Consider the following 23,773-nt stretch of genomic DNA (forward strand, 5'->3'; position numbering starts at 1 on the left):
TGGAAACTATAAGTGAAAAGGGGAGTGGGTTTTCACACAGAGAGGCTGTCTGTAATTTATATCATTTTATTTCATTCACTAAAACCAGTTGTCTCAGTGTCACATATAAATAAGTGAAAAAAACTGCATTTACATATATTTCATGTTATATAATACTCTGAAAAGAAGCATGTTATTTGAATATGTTTATTAAAATACTACTTAATTTATTATATAAGTATAAAAATGCAGAAAGTTCCAAAAGTAGAAAATGCTTCTTAGTGGAAATATCCTAGAGATTTAAAATAAAAAATTTTACATGATCCATATGGACCCATGTATTATTATTATTATAAATTATTATTATTATTTTCGGGGCTGGTGATTGAACCCAGGGCCTCACACATGCTTGGCAAGTGCTCTGCCATTGAGCTCCAGCCCCAGGCCTTTTAAAAAATTTAATTTTGAGATAGAGTCTTACTAAATTGCTAAGGCTGGCCTGTAACTTGCTATCCTCCTGCTTCAGCTTCCAGAGACAGCTGGGATTATAGGTATGCACCACCATGCCTGGCTGCTGATGCCTAATTTGGAAAAGTTATTTACATAATAGAATATTTGTAGGAACATTAAAGGAATGAGAGAAGAATAAAATATTTCTTAGAAGAAAGGTCTTCTGGTTTCAAAATGGACAACAACATCCATTTTTTTTCTATGAAGGAAATGTAGGAGAGGAAAGATTTCCTTTCTCATCCATTGCTAGGTTCATGGATGAGACTTTGATAACAAAAGACAAATTAACAAGAAAAACACATTTAATGTAAGTTTTACATGATACGGGAGCCTTCAGAAATGAAGATCCAGCAGGGTGCGGTGGCGCATGCCTGTAATCCCAGTGGCTCAGAAGGCTAAGGCAGGAGGATCATGAGTTCAAAGCCAGCCTCAGCAATTTAGCAAGACCCTAAATAACTCACTGAGACCCTGTCTCTAAATAAAATATAAAAAAAGGGCTGGGGATGTGGCTTAGTGGTTAAGTGCCCCTAGGTTCAATCCCCAGTGCCCCACCCCCCAAAAAATGAAGGTCCAAAGAAACAGGTAAGCTTTTTTTTTTTTTTTTTTGTGAGTTTGATAAAGAAGTAGATAGTTGTAGAGACATGATTGGAGGACCAAAGGGAATGACTAGTGGTGATAGACTTGGGGAATTTAGCAAGGCCTGTTCAGAAGCTTCTTGGCATCTCTATTGTTGTGAAGAAGAGTTTTCCTTTTTTTTTTTGCGTATGGTGGGGATACTCTGGGATAAGGATGTTATAAACTACTTCAGAGAGGAAAAGATTCTTTCCTGGCCTGCTGCAGGAGAAGAGTCCCCAAAGGTTCATGTGTTACGTGGCTTGGTCCTCATCTTGGCACTATTGAGAGGTGATGAAAACTTTTTTTTTTTAACTGGGGATTGAACCCAGGGGTGCTTTCCCACTGACCTACATCTGCAGCTCTTTTTTTTTTGTTGTTGTTTCTTTTCTTTTAAGTTTTGAGACAGGGTCTCACTAAGTTTTTTAGGGCCTCGCTGAGTTGCTGAGGCTGGCCTCTAACTTGCCATCCTCCTGCCTCAGCTTCTTGAGCCACAGGGAATACAGTCCAGTGTCACCGTGCCTGGCAGTGGGTCTCATTGAGAGGTCTTTGGGTCACTGGGGAATGTGTTCTTGAAGGATATTGTGGGACCCAGATCTTTCCCTCGCTCTCATTCTCTTCCTGGGCATCAGGGGAGTGGCTTTGCTGTCCATGTGCTGCTCTGATGATGTGCTGCCTTGCCACAGATCCTAAAGCGACAGGCCAACCGGCTATGGACTGAAACCTCCACAATTGACCCCAAATAACCCTTTCTATCCACAAATTGCTCTTCTCAGGTATTTCTTACGGTGTGCTAGAAAGGTGACCACTGCATAAATCAGGAGAGAAGTTACGCTCTGTAAGAGTTGAAGTGGAGTGGAGGTTCCAGAACTTTATTTATTCATTTTAGTTTAATTAACTCACCCCTTGCAGGGGTCTAGTCTTCCTAAAATATATGCCATGTCTGTGGAGAGTCCTTTGCGGCTCTTATGAATTAGCCTTTGCTGGATTTGTGTGCAATCAAGAATGTTGGAACTGAAGGCACAACATAGAGCCCTGTTCTGCCAAGTCCTGTGCAGAATCCTCCAGGTCCTTGCCAAATGGTATTCCTTGCAGCACAGGCTTAGTATGTTTGGGTGGCAATGTAATTAGAGCCCCAAAGAATTCTTATTATTTGTTAGAGGAGTTATTTCAAAATTGCCAGTGAGAAGCACTTGGTATTTAAAATTGAAAAAAATAAAATTGTACAGAGCAAACACTTCTCTTCAAGCTGCTTTTTCCAATATTCATGAGGCTAAGAACAATGTCCATCCTGTAAAGGGAAATATTAACCTCATGGAGTGAGCTGGAAGAGACTTCTGATTCTTTAGGGCATCTCTCCTGGGATTCCTCAGCCAGCATGTTGCTGTAGGAGATATAGTGGTCAGGACAAAAGTGACTTATGTCTAAATCAGAATGTACCTGGTTTGAACAACAAGGACATCAGAAGCATTCCTGGTGCTGATGGTGACAGTGTCCAGTTCTAAAGCTCCACATGCCACTCTAATGGTTTTGTTTATTTATAGCATACTGGAAACTATGCAGGGGGAAACAGACCAGGGTTATTTGGGGGCAATCATAGAGTTTATGAGTCAAGATATTCTGCAGTTGGGTTGAGCTGGATCCCTTCAGTATCTGTCTTGTCTCATATAAGATTTTAAGTTTCTGGAGTTTGGCTAATACATTTAGACTGTGCTCAAAAGTTTGATGACAAATAGCGAATCTACAGAGAATTTGCACCTGCATTTTTGCTATTTTCCCAACAGTTACTTCCAATAGATATATAAATATTATTTATGATATTGCCTCAAAAGTATGAAAGTGCACCACAAAAATTGCATTTTCTAGAAATGCAAATCAAAACCACAATGAGATATCACTTCACACCTGTTAGTATGGCCATGATAAACAAAAATCAAGAAAGAAATATTAGTAAGGATGGGGAGGAATTGGAACCCTTATGAACTGCTAGTGGGATTGTCAAATGGTGTAGACAATACGGTGGTTTCTTAAAAACTTAGAAATAGAATTTCCACAGGATCCAGCAATCACACTTGTAGGTGTCTATCCAAAATACGTGAAAGCAGGGTCTTAAGGAGATGTGCACACTTTTATTTTCACAGCAGCACAATTTACAATGACCAATAAAATATACATTGATAGATGAATAAACAAAATGTGGTATATACGCACAATAGAATAGCATTGAGCCTTGGGAAGGAAGAAGATTCTGACACGTGATACAACCTGGATGAACTTGATTGGGTGTGGTGTGGACATTGAGCCCAAGGCCTGAATGCTCTACCACTGAGATCCATGCTCAGCCCTCATGGATGCACCTTGAGGACAATTATGCTAATTGAAATAAGCCAATCACAAAAAGACTAATACTGTATGATTCCACTTCTGTGAGGTATTTAATCAAGTTCATGGAAAGAGAGTAGAATGGTGATTTTTCAGGGGCTGGAGGGGAAGGAGAAAGAGAAAATTATTATCATTTTTTTTATGGTGCTGGGGATTGAACCCAGGGCTTTGTGCATGAGAGGCAAACACTCTACCAACTAAGCTATAGCCGTAGCCCAAAAGTTATTTTTTAAATGGGTGTAGAGTTCTGAAGATCTGTTTCACAACAATGTGAAAGTAACTATGTGATTCTATACTTTAAAGTGGTTAACATAGTCAATTTTATGTGTGTGTGTGTGTGTGTGTATCACCACAATTAAAAATAATTACATTTTGTTTTGTAAACTCCAATGTCAAGTCTGGCTTACAGTTACCTCTTCTGTGAATCAAAGCTCTCTGAAGTCTTGTGCTGAGTTTCTGTTCTTCAATAATCCTTTCCAGTTAACTTCTTGTTATCGTCACCTTTGCCAGTTTTACTCTAAAAACACTCTCATTATAGAACAGAGGACATAATGATCATTAACTAACACTGAAATTAAGGTGACATCATAATTTAGGTAATTAGAGTCTTGCAGAAGCCAAATTCTCTGGGGCTGAGAAATGACATCGGGGAAACTCTGTATGTAGTAATTTAATCTGACAAATTAAAATAGCACTCCTCCACAGGAGACTTCTGTTAGTGCACAGCTCCCACTTCTATATCTGAAGTTCCTCATAACCAGATGTTTCTTATTTGTTTAGGAACAGTTTGCTGGATTCAAGGTCATCAGTCCAGCTTGCCATTCCCCCTCCTTGGTTCTAGGGGGGCTTTCCTATGACATTTCCCACTTGTGCCACTATTTTCAACATTTCTACTGAATAAACCTTTAGGAAAGAGCAGTCAGAAGCTTAGATTGTGACCCAAGAGGGGGCCAAGAGATTGTCCATTAGGACAATAAAGGACACAATACCTTTATTTTATGTATTTATTTTTATGTGGTGCTGAGGATCAGACCCAGGGCCTTGCATGTGCTAGGCGAGTACTCTACCACTTTGAGCCACAACCCCAGCCCTTAATAAGTGTTTTTAGAATAACTGGATAACCTAGCCAAAAGATAAAAGATAAAATTAGAGCTAGTCTTCAAACCATATATCAGAATAAATTCCAAATAGATTAGAGATCTAAATGTAAATAAAACCTTACAAGTATTAGAAGAAATTATGGGTGAATTCCTCCATGATATGGCCTCAAAATGTCCACATCCAATCCCCAGCATCTGTGACTATGTACCCTATATGGCATATATAGATATGGTTAAAGTTAAGGTGGTGAGATTATCCTTGGTTATCTTGGATCTCAGCTGGGTCCAATACAATCACATGAGTCCCTACAAATGGACAATTTCCCTGGTTCTTATCAGAGAGACATGACTACAGAAAGGGGTCAGAGGTGTATCACTGCTGGCTTTGAAGATGGAGGAAAGAGGTTGGGAGCCTAAAAGAACAGGGATGGCTTCCAGAAGCTGGAAAATTCAAGGAAACAGATTTCCTCCTAAAGCCTGCAGGAAGAAACACAGGGTTGCTGAAACCAGTTTCTCCACTTCTGCTGGAAGGTGGGGTCTGCATAAGCTGCTGCCCTCTGCAGCCAAGAAAAACCCCATTTTAGTGTTAGCAGCTAATCAAGGCAAGAGATGCCTGAAGGCATCAGCTCCCAGGATTGAAGCCAGCAAAGCCAGACTCTTCTCCACATATTACTGAGTGGCATGTTGCAGCTCTTAATGGTGGGCCATGCCCTCCAGTGAGTGTCACAGCAGACCCCAGAAGCTCGCTACCAACTTCTTTCCAGGTTCTTATCTCAAGCAAAAGTGAAAAGAGTAGGATTTATTCAAGTGGGAAAAAGAGACAGAACTCTTAAAGGGTGAGAGGGGACCCAATAGCAGTTTGCTGCTTGAGTGTGCTAGTGTCCACTTGGGTCAATGCTATTGATCCAAATTTATATTAATCAGGTCTTGAAAGTCTTAATGCTATTGGTTGGTCCTGCCATCTCCATTTGGGTCTGCCCCATTTGTTTTCCTGCCGTGCCTTAGGACATGGGATAAGGATGGTGGATTGTGGCTGCTTGGAGTGCTGGACTGCCATGATGTGTGGAGGGACATCCACACCAGGTTGGGTCAGCCGCCTTGGGTGCGACAGGTTGGTGTACCTGGCTTGCCTTGGCCCTCGCTCACCATGCCTCAGACCTGCACCGGCATGGTAAGCTCCATGCCTGTGCTTCAGGCCACCCGGCTGCATCTCCTGGGACTAGGGATTGGATTCCCTGTCAGTGCCCTGATTTTAACCCAGTGAGAACTATATTGGACTTCTGGCATACAGGATTGTAATATAATACCTTTTTATTTTAAGCCAACAAATTTGTTGTTATTTGTTAGAACAACAATAGGCAATTAATACATCCTGCTCAGAAAGTATTTTTTACCATAATCATTGTGACAACGACAACAATGATTAGAAGGAGACAACAGCAGGAAGTGCTTAAGCGCCCTGGTACGCAATTCTGGAATGGGCTGGAATAGAAATGCCCCCTGCTGGAATAGAAATGCCCACTTTCAGGGTAGATCTGGATTCTACTCTCCATCTGGCAAGTGGTGTTTGCTTCTGGGCTCCAAGAAGTGGGGAGGTTTGTAGTGCTTGTGGGCATAGCAAGCAAGGAGGAGGAGGGTAATGGATTTCCTGTCTTTGGTCTGGTGACCCTGGCTGCTGCATCTGTTGCTGTATTGTTTGTGGGAGAAGGCATTCGAGTGGCCCGCATAGGGGAAAGTGAGCTTTTTGGTGGCACCTGTTGGGTTGGAAATCTTGGAGCAGTTGGTGGTTTTGGGCTGTGTCTGACATTGGGGTCAGCCTTGGGAGAGTCAGGGACTTTGGGATTCACTGTGGACCTGGGTGACACCTGTGGGGTTGGAAATCTTGGAGCAGTTGGTGGTTCTGAGCTGTGTCTGACCTTGGGGTCAGCCTTGGGAGGGTTAGAGATTTGGGGGCTCACTGTCGACATGGGTGGCACCTGTGGGATTACAATTCTTGGAGCAGTTGGTGGTTCTGAGCTGTGTCTGACCTTGGGGTCAGCCTTGGGAGGGTTAGAGACTTTGAGGCTCACTGCTGGTGTAAGGATCTTGTCCACTCCAGAGGCTGATTGTGAGCAGGGGAGATTGGTACAAGTAGCAGTTAGCCTGGGTTCCCCAGCATCCTTGGAGGGTGTGGGCACTGGTGACTCCTTGGCCAGGCCCAACCCACTCTGAGCACAGGATCCCTGCAGACATGCCTCACAGTTTTTACTGTCATGTGGCCCTTGAAGACAGATATCCTTGATCGCAGGAATCTCCTCTACAATCTTAAATCCTTCTCTGTAGCATTTCTTCAGAATTCGGATCACCAGGTTATTCAGGACCCTTGAGATGTTCTCCTGTGTGAACTCAGGGACCTCAAATGGAGGCTGGGGGCACTTCTTACATCTCTGGGCAAAGACCCTCATCTTCACCTGGCCCCTGTGTTTCTTCTCACTCCAGTGCATGTGGAAAAGGACCTGGACATGGGCAGAGGCCCAACTGCGAGAGCAGGAAGAACACTGGAACCTGTGGAGATAGAAGAGGAGAGCTTCAGCCAGATTATGGGCTGCTGCTGAGGGAGGAAGGAGTCACTGAACACAACAGAGACATGATGGGGTTGGGGTCATGGACTAGCAATGGAAGAAACCACTGAGCTCCTTGTTCTCATCTCCAGCGCACAGGTGCTGTGATCAAAATAGTCTATCACAAACTGTCTGGGCTGGGAATGGGACCTTGGGCACCTTCTAAGTCCAATGTGCCCTCATTAGAGATGAGGGCACCTCTGGGAGCTCCATGCTCTAGAGCCCAGTGGAATACAAGAGGCTGGACTGGAGCTCCAGTCTCTTGACCCTGAGCCAAGGATCCTTCAAACAGATTCGAACAGGTCAAAGGCTACCAGAGATAGATAACCCAAGATCCCTCTGCTGAAGTCCACGAGTGACAACAGTGGGTATTGGTTAGGTCATCAAGCTACAGATAGATCAGGGAGAGAGACTGAAAAGTCCTTGTCCTAGAGAGAAGCTTTGCCGGCCCTTGGTTGCCCAGGGCCACTGATCTACAGCATCAGGGGAGATCACTGTCTGCAACACTGTCTTCTTTTGCTCCCCTCAACCCCATTCCTTTGCTCAAGGTAGTCTGGAGAATGTTGCCTTGGCCTCCAACAGGGTTCAAGGAAACAACACCGTGTCTCAGCAAGGAGGGTAATTTTCTGAGTTAAGATATTTGCACAAGTACCTCTTAGGACTGGGAGAGAAAGAAGGCAGGAAGCACATGGTACACCCATGACAGGAATTACAGGACAGGCAGAGGGCCACAGCATGGCAGAGACATCTGTGCTCACCCTCCCACTTCCAGCCCCGCTTGCAGTTAGGTTGGGGCCATGGGACCAGATGGTCCATGGAGTACGGGCAGCAGTGATGTGCTCCTTCTAACTCTCCAGCTCTCCCCTCAGGGAACTTGAGAGCCATGTGCAAGGTTAAATCTAGGTGTATTGTCACAGCAGCTGAGCCTAGCTTTGCTGGCCTTGATGCAGGGGTGCCGGCAGTCTGAGATGGGGAATTAGAGGGGAATGAGCAGCATAAGTTAGTGTGGACTCTCCCACACCTCTATTCTAACCTGCTCTCTCGGAATGGACCTGAGGATGGGCCAGGGGGAAGACTCCTAGAAGCTCTGAGCCTTGTGATGTCCACAAGCTGGAAGTCAGCATGGGTTGGCCTTGCACAGGGGACTGGGCCACCTTGAGCTGCCCGTTCACTGCCTTGGCCTGGTCATAGTGTTCTGGCTTCACTTCACAATGTGCCAGCCCAGAGTTCCAAGTTCTTCCAAATAAACAGATTGAAAGTTTGGTCAGGGGCTCCCCATGCCTGCTCTGGCCTGGAGAAGCTCCGCCTCCTCTGCTTGGACCCTCCCAGAGAGGGCAGGAGGCAGGATTTATCCCAGGACTCCACTCCTTGTGTAGTGGGCAGGGCCCTTCTCCCCTCCCCCCAGGTCTTGGGGCTCCATTTTCCCATCTATAAAAGAAAGGGTGAAATGTTGGGTGATTTCCCAGAGTCCTATTTTTAAAAGATTCTATCAGCATAGAGTAGAGGGGGGCAGGATTGATGTGAGTTGCTCAGTACCCTGCTCCTCTGGATTCTCCCTGAGGGGTCTCCTTGGTGCAGTCCACTAAACCCAGGTTGGCCCACAGTCTCCCAAGGTAGGGAACAAGTGTCACATCCCTTTAGTGAAACAGCTGCCATTCCTCCTCCCAGCTCCCATCTCCCATCTCCCCTGCCACCTCTGCAGACTGAATTATTTATCTGAACATTAGCCCAAACCAGTGCTGAGGCCTGAAATTATATAAAGAAAAATGATTTTTAGTGGGGGGGGGGTACTAGGGATTGAATCCACAGAGCCACATTCCCAGCCCTTTTTATTTCTTATTTTGAGACAGGGTCTCACTAAGTCACTCAGGCTGGCCTTGAACTCATGATCCTCCTGCCTCGGTTTCCCGAGTTTCTGGGATTACAGGCATGCACCACTATGCCTGATGGGAAAGAAGATATTTCATGAAGTCAAAACTTGATGGATGGACTTCTTTCTTTCTGTAGTCTTTAATGTGCAAGCGAGATAGGATAGAATAAAGAAAAAAATAAACAGAAGGAAAAAGAGATTAACACTTCAAATCTAAGAAGGTCCACGAATACCCTCACTTTTGCTCCCCAGGCCAGAATTCTTTAAAATCCCCTGATTCTTAGAGTATTAATGCCTACATACATTGCTAGCTTATACAACCTCTTTTTTTTTTAGACTAAACAAAGACAAAGGAAAAATAATGTTAGAGACCTATGATATAGGTACAAATTCTATTAACCAGATATCAACCAGATGTCAACAAGATGAGAACTAGACCACCACCAACTGCCCTCTTCTCTGTAATTAGAAGAACTGAGCTCACTCCTATATACTTCTCACATTCATACAGTTTCCTTTGAAAGAAGAGTCTTAGACCCCCAAAGCAAGTCTTATTCTTGAGACAGCCTGTACTCATTCTCTCTCCCTGTGTATCCCTTATTTTCTTAATCAAATCTCACTTGGGTCTCTTTCTGATTCATCCTCAAATTCTTTTCTGTGATGTAGGTCAAGAACCCGCCAGGGTGGATTTGAGATCGTCCTCTCTCTTCTGGGGGACCTCCTTGGACCTCTATCAAGTGACACAATTTTGAGGTGGAACCAGAAGAGCAACAAGTGTGCACAGTCAGAAACAAGCAAGGATTTTTTCTGGCACATGTACCACAGCATTCCCCTCTCACCTGGCGAAAGTCCACAGCTGGTATTGCATCCAGCCCGGCTGCAGGACGTTGGGAAGAAGGCCCTTGTCTGCTGTGAGGGTCCATTTGTGCCATGGTTTCACCTCCTGAATTAACGTCTGGAATACTTGCCTCCATGCTTCTATGTCCTGACCCTTCTTGTCCCCCATGGTGTGCCTGAACGGGTTGGGGTCTCCGGAGTCCTGACCAGGTGTGTGGCAGGAGGCGAGGTTGTCCACTTCAGAGAATGAGGGCTCCGAATGTCTCTCCCTGTGAAGACCTAGATTGGGACCATGGGACAGATCTCTGCCCCAGGGGCAAAGGTCAGTTGAGTCAGTTTCCAAGTTCAGAGATTGGCAGCAGGTTCCACAGGGCATTTCAAGACACAGAATTCATGGCTTTATCTATCAAAATATGACCAGAGAAGACAGCTCTGGAATCAGTCTCAGTCTGTCTCTGTTGCCTACTTACCTTTCACCTGGGATGCACCTTTTTTACCTCTGGAGTCCCTGTAATGGCAGAGGGAGGTCACAGTTGCTCTTCTCTGTCTAATATTTGAAAATCCTTAAACACTGGGATGATGTGTTCATGCTCCAGGAGGAGAGACACAGAGAAGAAGGACACGGCCATTGTGGGAACTCACAGGGATCCCAGCATCATTGTTCCATGCCCTCTAGGTCCTCACTCATGACTAGTCACAGTTCAAGGGTGTCTTGCAGACACTCAGTGGCCTCCAGTTTCCTAGCATGAGTGGGAGAATGGAGATCCCAAGCCCGATCTTTCACCCTTTGGCAATCAAAGCTGATGTTGTTCCAGGAGATGAGGTGACAATTTTCCAGGTGGGTGAGAGGCCACTGGTTCCAGACCAACCAGAAGCCACCACCCTCTTCCCAGAGGTGCTCTGCTATCACCCCACTTCCTCCAGAAGAGGCAGAGGAGGAGGAGGAGGAAGGAGGGGTGGGCAGAGTAGGGGGCCAGCGCCAGAGTGGCAACAGCCCAGAGAAGGTGGACGAGATTCCTGGAGGCCACACTTCAAGGCATTGTCTATGAACATGGTGGTTCTTCCTGTAATGCAGCCACTGGCCTGTGTCCTTGGCTATCTCCCAAGAGGAAAGCTGTACTCTTGGCTGGGAGGAAAGGAAGGAAAAGAGGAGGGGGAGGAGAAGGAAACTTTCTGAGGTCCAGCTGCCCACTGCCTCTGCCCGGATGCAGCTCCTCCCGGGGAAGGCTCACACGGTGGCAGTCTCCCCTCCTCCCTCACCAGTTTCGTTTCCCAACATTATTTGCTCAGTTATAAACTAACTAGATTTGGGAAGCCCTTTTGATTTCTCTCTTTTGATCTTCCCTCTTCAGTCTCTTTCTCTGTGCTACACTTTGCCTGATTATTTCAGCTTTTACTAAAAAAGTGTTCTTTTTGAGGTCCATTTTGCCATGTTCATATTTTTTGGGCATTTCACGGGGGGACTTCGCTGTTTCAAACAGCTCCCAAACAGGCTGTTGAAGTGCCATGTACTGTTCCTAACAGCAAGAAGCCTGCAGTACTCCTTACAGAGAAATGCAAGTGGTGGGTAAGCTTCATTCAGCCCTGAGATATAATGCCTTTGGTTGTGAGTTCAATGTTAATGAATCAACAATATATACTAAATAAAATGTCTTTAGACAGTAAAAACACAAGGTCATGCATCAATCAGATTACCAAAATGTTGTGGCCAGTGGTTCTCAGGAACCCAATTCTACATTTCCCTGAGGAGCGCCAGGTAAGAGCCCAGAATGACCAAATAACAAGAAGCAACTGTCTTCTCCTTCGTCTACCTAGTGATTTGCCTTCTTCCTCATTTCTATGGGTAGAATTCGGGTGTTGAATTTAAGTCTCTGCTGTTACCCAGTTTTTGTTCAGAAGGTTACTAACTCCTAGTGTCATTAGCGAACAGTCCTAGATCCCACAGAATCCCTGGGCCTCTGCTGTCCTCTGTCTCAAGTCTATGTCCCCAAGACCAAAGTCCACAGTTGCACTCTTTCACCAGCCAGTCTCCTAAACTTATGGTTAAGAACTGCTATCAGCCTTCTCAAAGAGGGTGCCGTGGGTTGAAATGTAGCACCCCAAGAGACATGTCCACCTGCGAGTGTGTATTTGGAGACAAGGACCTTTGCAGATGTAATTAAGGATCTGGAGAGGAGATCTATTGTGGAAGATTTGAAGTTTCTTTTGATGATAGAACATGACAGAATGATATGAAGATCGATGGAAGGCAGAACTTTTTAGTATTTACAGCTCTGAACTAGAGAAGCCTGTCAGATGGGCCACACTGGGTGTCTGGAGATAGGGTACAGCGAGGAGAGCTCATGTGTGGCAAGTGCCCTGGAGTTAGGTAGGTCTCATGGGCTCCCTGTGGATTGGCTAATTTGAATAATTTCAAGGGTTCTGGGGACACATGGGTTCTCCCCAGTCACCAGGTATCTGGTCCTGGAGCTGTTAGGGCAAGTGTACAGTGGTCTGGAGTGTGGGCTTCATCTGCTCAAGAAGGGAAATGGATCTACCATCAGCCAGGGCCTCAAAACTGGGTTAAGAACACAACAGGCAAAACTAAACACAACACGTAAACTATATTACCAGATCATCCCAGACATAGGGTAGGCCCTAAACCCAAGGACAGGTATTCTTATAAGGGAGAGGCAGAGGGACATCTGAGACACAGAGGCATAGGAGAGGGCCACATGGAGACAGAAGCAGAGACTGGCTTAAGGCTGTCACAAGCTGAGGAAAGTCTGGTACCCATAGAAGCTCTGAGAGGCAGGAAAGGATTCTCCCGAGGGCAGCCTTTAGAGGAAACGTGGTATTGTACTGCTGACCCTTCCAGAAATGTAAAAGAATAGGTTTATTACGTTTTGTTTTTTTTTTACAGCAGCCCTAGGAAATAAAACCTCCTGGGCCTTACCAGCTGTCCTGAAGGCTGGACTCCCCTGCCTGCTTCTCCATCAGGTGCAGGGGACAGGAGGAGACCTCAGCACATGCCTAAACTCATGTGGCCTTCTTTCTCCTACTTACTATCCCTTCCATGGGTTCAGAGCCTTACTATTTGTTGACTGAACAATTTTATTAATTCCTTAGCTCATGTTCTTCCCTTCTCTCTTAAAAACCATGCTTTACAGAGTTGCTGAAGAATTCCTCCAAAAATTCAAATGCCACCGTTGGCTCTGGTGGCCTCTTTTCCCTAAACACGATCTGCTGGAATGTGGCTCATGTTATCTCTTCTAAGTCCCTCAAATATCCTTATTAGACAGGACTTCTTTAATTTCCTTAAATAAAATAATAACCCTTCCTCTTAGCCTCCCCCCACTCTCTTATCTTCTCACTATCCTGTTTTTTCATTTATTTGCTTTTAAATCACTTCTTGCCTTAGTTCCTAGGAAACTGCCAGTTCTAAGACAGAAAAGGAGGGAATTCTGATTTATCTGAATAGTGCTTGGGTATTTAGTAATTGCTTGATTAAGTGCTGAATGAATTCTGTCCCAAACTGTATTATGGCTCCGTAGAACTATGCCAGCTTGGGGTCTGGACGTGGGAAGAGAGAAGTGGGGTGGGATGGTCTTGCAGTTGTCTTATAGCTTTTAGGAAGGCAACTGTCCATGGTTTTCTGGGTCTGGGCTTTGGAATTATCTCCATTTTCCTCTGATAACTTGCCTCTTTTTCTTCTGAGTCTTTCTTGGACTTGGCATCATCCATGATCTAGTCATACTAACATAGTTCTCTCAGATTCCCAACTTTAAGTTTATTCGAGGTAAGTGTATTCAAGGTAAATCTCTTTCCCTTTCAAACTTGGTCAATCTTAACCTCTATGATCTTCTTATTGCTAAGCTGTTTAATAAATATGGCTTCCCCTGTTTTTCTTTCATTTTGCACTGTTCCTGTGCTGAATGCAAGAGCAAAACAAAAGAACAACAACAAAAATCATTGACCCAAACTCACCAACCACCTGAGATAAGATTCACAGCCCAGGCCACGGCTTATGTAATGAGCAATTCAGAACCAATAGGAAGCCATGTGATTTCAGAACCTGTGGACTCTCCTGCCACCACCCAGCAGGTGCACCTGTGACATCTCGACCAGATACACAGGTCAGGAGGCCAAAAGGGTCTGAGGTCATGGAGCTCAGGGGCCCTGGTTCTGAACACCTCCAGCCTCGCTGCTCTGAGGCTTAGTGTTTTTTGAAGCCTTTTCTTCTTGTGTGTTTCAAGCTTGTTTTCACAATTCTGTTGTAAATGGTGAAAAAAGTCTAAATATAAATAATTGTTATTAAATGTTCTTGGTCCAGCACAACCCCCGCCCCTGGGGGTGCCAGGAAAGTTGTCTCTGAAGGAGAGTCCAAGTAGTTTCTAGGGAGAAGGGGGAACTGACAACTAATGATGATGGATTTTCAGCATGCTCCAGTCAAAGGCATAGACAGAGGTTTATTTATGAAAGTAGATACATACTCAAGGGAGAATGGGGCTATCACCAGGGGAAAAGACAGCAATTCCTTCCTGTGGGGTGTTAATACTTATGGAGGGCTGTTTCTAGGTTCTGGACTAGAGATAGAGCCAGGGTGGAGCTTAATTTGGGGCTAGTTGAGCTTTGCCCTCATGTTACTTGGGAATGCGTCAAGGGCACGTGCTCGTGCTCGGGAGTTCCAGTTGTTCCTGGCTGTGTTGGTTCATCGGTGTTTCCCCTGGGACTCAGTATTTCTCCCATTATCCCCCAGTTCCTAATTCTGGCAAACAGTCAGCAGCTCCTGGGGCTGCCTCAGGGCAGGGGCTGGGTGGGGGGCTGCAAAATCACAGCTGCATTTGAACTTCCTCATCAGTGAACTTCCAATTCGATCTTAGTACAAGTACCCTAAAGTCAGTATCATCTACTAATAGTTTGTTCCTGGCGTATCTGAAATGCGAATTTAACTGGGCATCCTGGATTTTATCTTTTGCTAAATACCCTGGTCCGGGTGCCTGAATGCTCTGCCGTCTGCCCTCTGCCCAGCCAGACGCTGCAGGGCCCCCGGCTTCTGAACTAGCATCCCCTACTATGAAGGTTCGAAAACCAGCAGCATCAGCTATAGCGGTGTCTATGCCAAATATTACAAATCTCGCGAGAACGCTTAGGGCCCGGAAGTGTGGCCTGTGTCCCGGAAGTGTGGCAGGCGTGCCAGAATTATGACCAATGGCTGGCGTGGCTCTGCACCATCTGGACGACAGTTCCTGGGTCTGAATCTAGGGCCAAGTCCTCATTTGGGGGCCTGAAGTGAGAAGAGTTAGGCTCCCTCTGCCCGAACTGTGTGTGCATGAGTTTGCAAACTACATTACAGAACCTTCACAAATGATTCTCTAAATTATTCAAGTTTTATGGTTTATATCCTCCTACCCCACAAAATATACCTCAAGCCCTGGTGAAGGGAAAGGGAGAAAGTAGCGGCGAGGTGACCTGCAGAGGGGAGACTGGCCTGGGCTGGCTGTGCTGCCCTAGGTCCCTGGGAGTCTCACTGATGAAAGACCCAAGTGAGCCAAACCCTGGCTTAAAACTCTATGTTAATCCCACCCTTGCTTGAGCCGGATCCTCCTCAGTCCCAGTGTATTGTCTAGAAGTACAGTAGACTTCCTGAATAAAGAGTTATTCACAAAACCAGCAAACGCTTTTTCACAGACACTATACACTATGCAGAGACAGTGGAGGGCATTTTAAAACGTTTAATTAGGGAACTATTGAGTGCTGGCCCAGGGTCTCACCACAGACACCCCTGCTTCATCTGTTACTGACTCCTGGAAGGACTTCCAGTTTACTCTTTGATGTATTTCCTTAAGTTTTTTTTTTTTTTTTTTTTTTTTGAACCTGCAGCTATTCTGATAACCCTAAGTACGGCTCAAATATTTAGGCCACATTAAAAAAAAAAAATAGACATAAGTACACATCTGTTTCTCTTTCATATCTGTTTATCCTGGTTTTAAGATCTTGAACTTTGATGTTTTATTGTAAATGCCATATACCTATAGAATAGCAGGTAAAACACATATGCTTATTGTCAGCCGAATTATAAAGCAATTACTCATATAAATACCATTAGGTTCAAGAAATAGAATATTGCAATCATTGTAGAAGTCCTCAAGTGTCCCCCCCTCCCCTCATCAAAAATGCTTCCTCATCTCTAGAAGGAAACCATTTTTCTAAGTGTTGGGGTATGAACTGATAAATACAGTCAATAAGAGTGTAAGTTATAGGTTATAGATTAGTAAAAAATTTAGAGATATAAGATTTTGATAAGTGAGATAATTATTAAGCAAGAACTGTCATATACTGGCCCAAGACTCCATTTTGCTGCCTTCTATAAAAAACTGTTCCAAGAGCTCTTTCTGAGAAACTAAAATGAAGGCTATTTTCTTATAATATATTGTTTTCTGTACTTTGTACCTCACAAAATGTACTCAACCCAGGATATGGTGGTCTTGGTGACCCAAGACTTTGAAGTAAATTCTCGTCCCTGCTAACCACCTGCTTGAACTCAGGATACAGTTGTCTAACACTTGCTCAAACCCAAGATGCATGCGATTGTCTTGAGTTGCTGTGCTAATTGCTGTCTTAGCTTCCATGGTTGGCTTGCTTGCATGATGCTAAGGAAAGTCCCTGAGCTGTGGTTTTTGTCCTTAAATTCCCAAGCCACAGGCCAGGAAATTGCTGTTCTCTTACATAGCTTCAGTCTCTATGGGTGGGTGACAGTCCCTGGCTAGGTAAATATAGCTCTCTTTGATTTGAATTCTGACATAGAGTGTTTTCTGAAGCAGCTCCCAATAACCTCTTGGGGGCCTGTTCGGGATGAAAGAGATATTTCTCTTCTCAGAAATGGGAGAATGCTCAGAAACACCCAAGAGACCTGGTGAGTCAGAGACTAGCTGGGGAAGGCCTCTGAGGAGAACTCCCCAGCCCTGGGTCCTCTCCTCATTGGCTCCTGCCAAACCTGCAAACTGCCTATTTGAGAGCATTTGCAGTTTGCACCTGCGACTTAGTTCTCCTGGGAAAGGTAAGCTTGAAACTTGGAACTTGATTTGAGTGGCTCCACAGTCTGGGGTCGTCAGGTAAGGCTGGATGCAGCATATACTTCCCGGTCCAGGGCAGTGTCGAGATGTTGCTCTCTGGCCCATCTGGGTTTAAAAATTGGGGGGTGGGGTGGGGTGGTGGAAACTCCATCTAAATCTCTGGTCAACTAGGTTTGTTTATGGCGCCTTGTCTGTTGTGTGTCTCACTGTTGGTCTCAGTCTCATTATGGGTCAAAATCCGTCCACTTCATGTTCGTTTTGTAAATGTTTTTTGTCTAACTTTAAAGAGTTTTCAAAGAGAATAACTAATGATAAAACATCATGTAATGCTTCCTCTCTCAGAAAACTTTGTGAATTAGACTGGTCAGGCTTTAAGTCGGATGGCCCCCAGAAGGGATCACCGGCCTCTCCACCGCCTATCAAGTTCATAGAGTCATCTCCGGGTGGCCTGGCCATCCAGATCAGTTGCCCTATATACAGATTTGGATTGAAATCCTCCTAGAAGAGCCAAGATGGTTAAGATTTTGCCTTACAGGAACAGCTAAAAAACCAAAACCAAAACTTGTCTTGCTAACAAAACCTTCCTCCCTGAAGAAGAGTCCAACAAGAGAGCTCCTAGGACCTGGATCTTCCTCCTCTGGATCCATCCCTCTGTTCCTCAGGTGCCTAGTACCCGCTCGATGCCCAAGCCTTCCCATCCTATACCCAAACTCCGGTCCCTATACTTCCCCTCTGTCAGGCTCCCCCTTCCACATCGGGAGAAAGAGGAAACCCTTTCATAATATATGTTCCTTTTTCTACTAATAATTTCTCTGTTAAAATCAAAAGAAAAGCCCCCAAACTACTCTCTCGGCATTGATGGCCAACCCTCTGATGATCCAGCTCATGTGGAACTCATTTTCCCTTCAATTCGTCCCAATTGGACAAACACAGGTATGGAGGTGACTGATCAGTACGCCAGGCTCCACTGAGAGAGATCAAAGCAGCCAGTAGAAACCCCACCAATTTGGCAAAGGTAAGTGAGACATTTCAAGGACCAGATGAACCCCTGGCTGCTTTCCTGGAGTGCCTTCTCAAGGCTTATCATGTGTACACACCCATAGACCCAGAGGTTCCAGAGAATAGAAGGGCTCTTAATATTGCTTTTGTAACATAATCGGCCCCAGATATTAGGAAAAAGTTACAGAGACAGGAAGGATTTAAGGGAAAGATGCTGTCAAAATGGGTGGAAATAGCCCAAAGGGTCTACAATAGCAGAGATCCCCCAACAAAGAAAAGCAGGCTAAAAGGTTGACAAGAGTCACGGTGATGGCTATGTCAGAGTCTCAAGGCACCTTAAGGCCTCAAGCCCCTGGACAACAACCCCCAAGGGCTCCACTCCCTAAACAACAATAGCCCCCAGGAATGGAAAGTAAGGGGCCAATTTCTAATGAGAACTGACTTAAAAAAGGGAGGATAACTCACTTGTTCCTTGTGAGGCACAGCCAACCTGTCATTAAAAGGGCCAGAAGCTTTTATATGCATATATATGTATACAACACACACACACACACACACACACACACATACTTGTCCAATTGAGGAAGAATACCTGCTCTTAACAAAAGACCCCTGTACCCCACCTTCTGATGTCCTCACCAGATTCCAAAAAAAAAAAAAAAAAAAAAAAGAAAATCCCAGGGGTTTGGGCAGAATCCAATTCTCCTGGCTTAGCGGAGCACCTGCCACCTAGTATAGTGCAGCTCAACAGCACTGCCACTCCTGTGCAGATCCGCCAGTATCCTATCAGACTGGAAGCTAAAAAAGTCATAGCCATTCATATCCACAGGTTGCGGGGAAGCTACTATCCTGATCCCCTGTCAATCAGCCTAAAACACGCCATTGCTGCCTGTCCAGAAACCTGAGACAAAAGACTACGGACTGGAACAGGACCTAAAAGAAGTCAACAGGATGGAAAGCATTCATCCCATAGTACCAAATCCCTACACTCTTCTCAGTTCATTGCCTCCTTTTCGCCAAGTGTACACTCTCCTGGATCTCAGAGATGCCTTCTTCAACTTGCCATCAGCTAAGCTAAGCCAACCAATTTTTACTTCTAAATAGTCAGATCCAGAAGGGAGATTTTTAGGACAATTGACTTGGACACAGTTGCCATAAGGATTTAAAAACTCTCCAACTCTATTTGATGAGGCCCTAAGCTGGGACCTCACAGCTTACAGGCAGCAACACCCTGAGACTGAACTTTTACAATATGTAAATGATCTCCTGACAGCAACCCAAACTATGACTAAATGTGAACAGGCCACCAACAACTTGTTAAAAACCTTAGGGTACCGGGTGTCAGCTAGAAAGGCCCAATTGTGCACCTCAACAGCCACCTACTTGGGCTACCACCTGAAAGAAGGAAAAAGGACTCTGTCGCAGGACAGAATTAAAGCAATCATGCAAATTCCTCGCCCCAAGACTAAGTGTCAGGTACGAGAATTCCTCCGGGCCATTAGGTATTGCCACCTTTAGATCCTTGGTTTTGCTGAACTAGCCCAGCCCCTGTATGTTAGTACAGGGGGAAAAAAGGACTCTCTGACTTGGACTGAAAAAAACAAAAACAAACAAACAGACAAACAAAAACAAGAGACATTTGACAAACTGAAGCAAGCCCTAGTCTCTGCTCCTGCATTGGACCTCTCAGATGTTCTGAAGCCATTTCAGCTGTTTGTACATGAAATCAGGGGAATAGCCAAAGGATGCAAACTCAGACTTTGGGGCCATGGAAACATATCTATCCAAAAGACTGGACTATGTTGGGGCAGGATGGCCAAACTGCCTCTGAGCCATCGCTGCCACAGCAATCCTGGTTAAGGAGGCAGATAAGCTTACGTTGGGGCAAGATTTATAGGTGGTAGCTCCACATGTGGAAATCTTACTCTGGAGCCCTCCAGAGCACTGGCTCTCCAACGCTCGTACCACCCAATACCAGGCCCTTCTAGACCAGCCCAGAAAAAAAATTCCTAAAAACTTCAGCTTTTCACCCTCATCCTGATGATGATCCCTCTAGGCCACTGCACGACTGCCAGGAAATCTTGGAGTCACTCCAGAATGTCCAGTGGGACCTGATGGACACACCGTGGCCAGACTCAGATGAGACATGCTACTCTGATGGCAATAGCTACGTCCAAAATGGAATCAGGTATGTGGGGACAGCTGTAGTTACTTTAAATGAAATTGTCTCGGCTCAGCCTCTGGGACATGGAACTTCTGCACAAAAGGCAGAGCTAATTGCACTTACCTAGGCTCTCAGACCCGGCAAAGGAAAATCTGTTAATATCTACCCTGTCAGTAGGTATGGTTTTGCTACTGTTCATGTACAGGGAGATCTCTATAAAGAATTTACAGGAACAGACTACAAAGAAAAACACCAAGAGAAAAATAAGAAGTGGACTTCACTAAAGTAAAACCCAGACAATATGGTTATAAATATTTGCTGATATATGTGGACACTTATTCAGGAGATAATTCCTCAATTTGGCCTCCCAATAGCCATGGGGTCCGATATGGCCCAGCTTTCATAGCTAAGATAACTCAAAATTTATCTAAAATCTTTAGAATTAAATGGGACGTACATTGTATATAGGCCTTAGAGTTTAAGACAAGTAAAAAGGATAAATAGAAATCTAAAAGACACCCTTACTAATTACACTTGGAGATTGGCATAGACTGGACGGGTCTTCTTTTTCCCTTTGTTCTAAGACCACCCCTGCTGGTTCCCAGACTAAAAGATAAAAAACTAGCTGAAATAAGTGACCACTCATTTCTTAAGTCCTTACAGGCTCTCCAGCAAGCCTCCCACAGACTCAGGCTTTAACAAAGAGTCCGGCAGCTAGCTGCAGGAGAGAACTTCACTCACCTATTCCAGCCGAGCCATTATCCATTCACCTTGGAACCTCTCGGGCACAGACCCTTTCCAGCCATCCTGACCACTTCTACTGCTGTAAAAGTCACTGGAAAACAACATTGGATTCATCACTCCCAAATCAAGAAGCCAGCTCCAACAGAAGATACAGCCGAGGACAACCGACGATGAACAGTACCCTAGATTTTTACTTTCTGTTTTTGTTTCCCTTTCAGACATGCACACTGCACACAGCTGTACTTGGAAATTCTTGAGGCCAGAAAAAGACAGGAAGCCTGCTTCTAAAGATTAGACTGCTGGTCCTTGAAAAATATGATTATGACATGGTCAACTTAGATAACACGAAACTTAAATAAACAATGATTTGATTTAGTCTCATAAAACCAGTGGGGAATGTTGTGGTGTGAACTGATAAGTACAATCAATAAGAGTGTAAGTTATAGGTTTTAGATTAGTAAAAAATATAGATTAGAGATATAAGATTTTGTTAAGTGAGATAAGACAATTATTAAGCAAGAGCTGTCATAGACAGCCCTAAGACTCCATTGTGCTGCCTTCTATAAAACACTGTTACAAGAGCTGTTTCTGAGAAACTGAAATAAAGGCTGTTTTCTTATAATGTATTGTTTTCTGTACTTAGTACCCTACAAAATGTATTCAACCCAGGATATAGTGGCCTTGGTGATCCAAGACTTTGCACTAGATTCTCGCCCCCTACTAACCACCTGCTTAAACTCAGGATATGGTTGTCTAACACTTGCTCAAGTCCAAGATGCGATTGTCTTGAGTTGCTGTGCTAATTGCTATCTTAGCTTCTATGATTGACTTGCTTGCATGATGCTAAGGAAAGTCCCTGAGCTGTGGTTTTTGTCCTTAAATTCCCAAGCCACAGGCCAGGAAATTGCTGTTCTCTTACATAGTTTCAATCTCTATGGGTGGGTGACAGTCCCTGGCCAGGTAAATAAAGATCTCTTTGATTTGAATTCGGACTTAAGAGTGTTTTCTGAGGCAGCTCTCCATAACACTAAGCTTGATGTAATGGTGTAAACAATACAGTTTCACTTTGTCTTTTAAAAATGCTGCATAAATAAAATCAAACTACATGCATCATTTTGTCTTGCTTCTTCAACAGTATAAATATGTGAGATTCACCCAGGTTGCTCCACATAACAGTAATTTATGCATTCTCTATTCCTCAAATTCCATTGAATTAATATTACAATATATTTATCTATACTATTGTAATTAAGCATGTGTATTGCTTTCAGTGTTTGCCTGTTGTAATACTGCAAATTCTTAGATGTGTCTTCCAAGAGATTTGTCAGTTTTTGAAAGTGGTACCAATCTACTTTTCCTCCTGTATTGTATGAGCATTTCAATTGCTCTGCATTGTCACCAACAGTTATATTACTATTCTTTAACATTTAGCCTTTCTAGGGGGGGCATGTAGAGATTATCTCATCATTGTTTAAATTTATGTTTCCCTGATTAATGTTGAGGTTTAACATCTATTCATGGTGACTACCTTTTGTTGATGCTTTATTGTATAGTATCAAGTCTTTTCTGGGGATCTTTACAACAATAAATTTGGAAATATAGAGGAAAAGGATAGCTTTCTAAAGTTGTAGAACTTATTGAAGAGAATTTAACGTCTGAACAGTCCTATAATTATTAAAGAAAACTACAGAGAATGGTAGTAGGTTCTGTGTTCTAGATTCTTCTACAAAGTATTCTAATACTTTGATAATTCCAATCTTACATAATTTCTCCCTCCATGTGTCATAGAAAGAATATCACAGTTGGTAAATAATTTTTATTGGGCTAGTATAACTTTGATCCTAAAAGCAACCTAGAAAACAAATTACCAATATCCTCTAACAACTTAAGTCATTAAACAAGACAAAACAAATTGGCAAAATGACTCTAGCTATATACTTAAAAATATTTCTTGATCAAGTTAAATTTTTGCAAGGAATGCAAAAATATTTAAACGTTGAAAATTATATTATTGCAATTCATCATAATAATCTGTAATGTTCAAAACTGTTGGGAAAAAAAAGCTTTTCAGTAAAATCCAAAGTCCACGTAAACCCAAAATCAAACAAACCTCCTCTACCGAAACCAAAAAAAGCAAACTTAGCAAACTAGGAATAGAAGGGAATTACTTAGTCTGATAAAGAGTCCCTAATAAAAACCAATAGCAAAACCATTCCAAAAGGTGAAATAGTAGAAGCTTATTTATCCCTTTAAAATAAGAAGTGAGTCAAGGGTAGACATCATTATTTAGCTAAACTATTCAACCTTAGAGTCCTAGCCAGCCCAATTAGTTGTTAAAAGAAAGATTATAGAGAAGAATTTAAAAGTGCTACTATTCACAGAGAACATGATTACTTACTAGAAGAAAACTCCCAAAAGAATCTAAAGAGAAGTGAGGAAAATTTATAAAAGTTCAAGTTATAAGAGGCATATACCAAAGCCATGTGCATATTTATATACTGACAACAATTAGAAAATGAAAGATATTTTAAATGACATTCACAATAACAGTTACAAAAAAAAAAAAAAAAAAAAAAAAGGACCTAAGAGTAAATCTAACAAAAAATGTTGAAAAAAATTCAGGGAAAAATTATTTAACTTATAATAGACATTAACTAATAAGATCCAAATCTTTCCCCAAAGGAGAGCTATACTGTGTCCATGGGCCAGATGATTAAACATCACTAAAATGTTGATTTTTTTCAAACATAGGTTCAATACTCCAACATATGGGGGCAGGCAATGACTTTCTCAATAGACCCCTAAAGCTCAGGAGATAAAGCCAAGGGTTAATAAATGGAATGGCATCAAATTAAAAAGCTGATGCACAGCAAAGGAAACAGTTAAGACTGTGAAGAACCCATAGAATGGGAGACAATCTT

The 23,773-nt window shown here is 43.6% G+C and overlaps 1 protein-coding gene and 1 long non-coding RNA gene across 9 annotated transcripts; one reads left to right on the plus strand and one right to left on the minus strand.

The window, feature by feature from the left end:
• Positions 1–5,876: 5,876 nt before the first annotated feature.
• On the minus strand, positions 5,877–21,076 carry Rtp3 (receptor transporter protein 3). 8 transcript variants are annotated; one of them, XM_048795519.1, is made up of 4 exons: positions 10,533–17,107; positions 10,361–10,398; positions 9,893–10,169; positions 5,877–7,127 (listed from the first exon to the last, which is right to left on the minus strand). In XM_048795519.1, the coding sequence occupies exons 1-4, from the start codon at positions 10,547–10,549 to the stop codon at positions 5,960–5,962; spliced, it is 1,500 nt and encodes a 499-aa protein (XP_048651476.1). In that variant the 5' UTR covers positions 10,550–17,107; the 3' UTR covers positions 5,877–5,959. The 8 variants fall into 8 exon arrangements, 7 of the variants coding, with proteins under 7 accessions (XP_048651476.1, XP_015344846.1, XP_048651478.1 ...); XM_015489360.2 differs by having other exon boundaries at positions 9,893–10,195; positions 10,533–14,076; XM_048795521.1 differs by having other exon boundaries at positions 10,974–11,140.
• LOC107145415 lies at positions 19,302–21,472 on the plus strand. The gene is made up of 2 exons (XR_001503908.2): positions 19,302–20,132; positions 20,763–21,472. It is a non-coding gene; the product is annotated as an uncharacterized LOC107145415 (long non-coding RNA).
• The last annotated feature ends 2,301 nt before the right edge of the window (positions 21,473–23,773 follow it).

The sequence above is a fragment of the Marmota marmota genome, unplaced genomic scaffold (assembly GCF_001458135.2).
Source record: "Marmota marmota marmota unplaced genomic scaffold, marMar, whole genome shotgun sequence".
Lineage (NCBI taxonomy): Eukaryota > Metazoa > Chordata > Mammalia > Rodentia > Sciuridae > Marmota > Marmota marmota.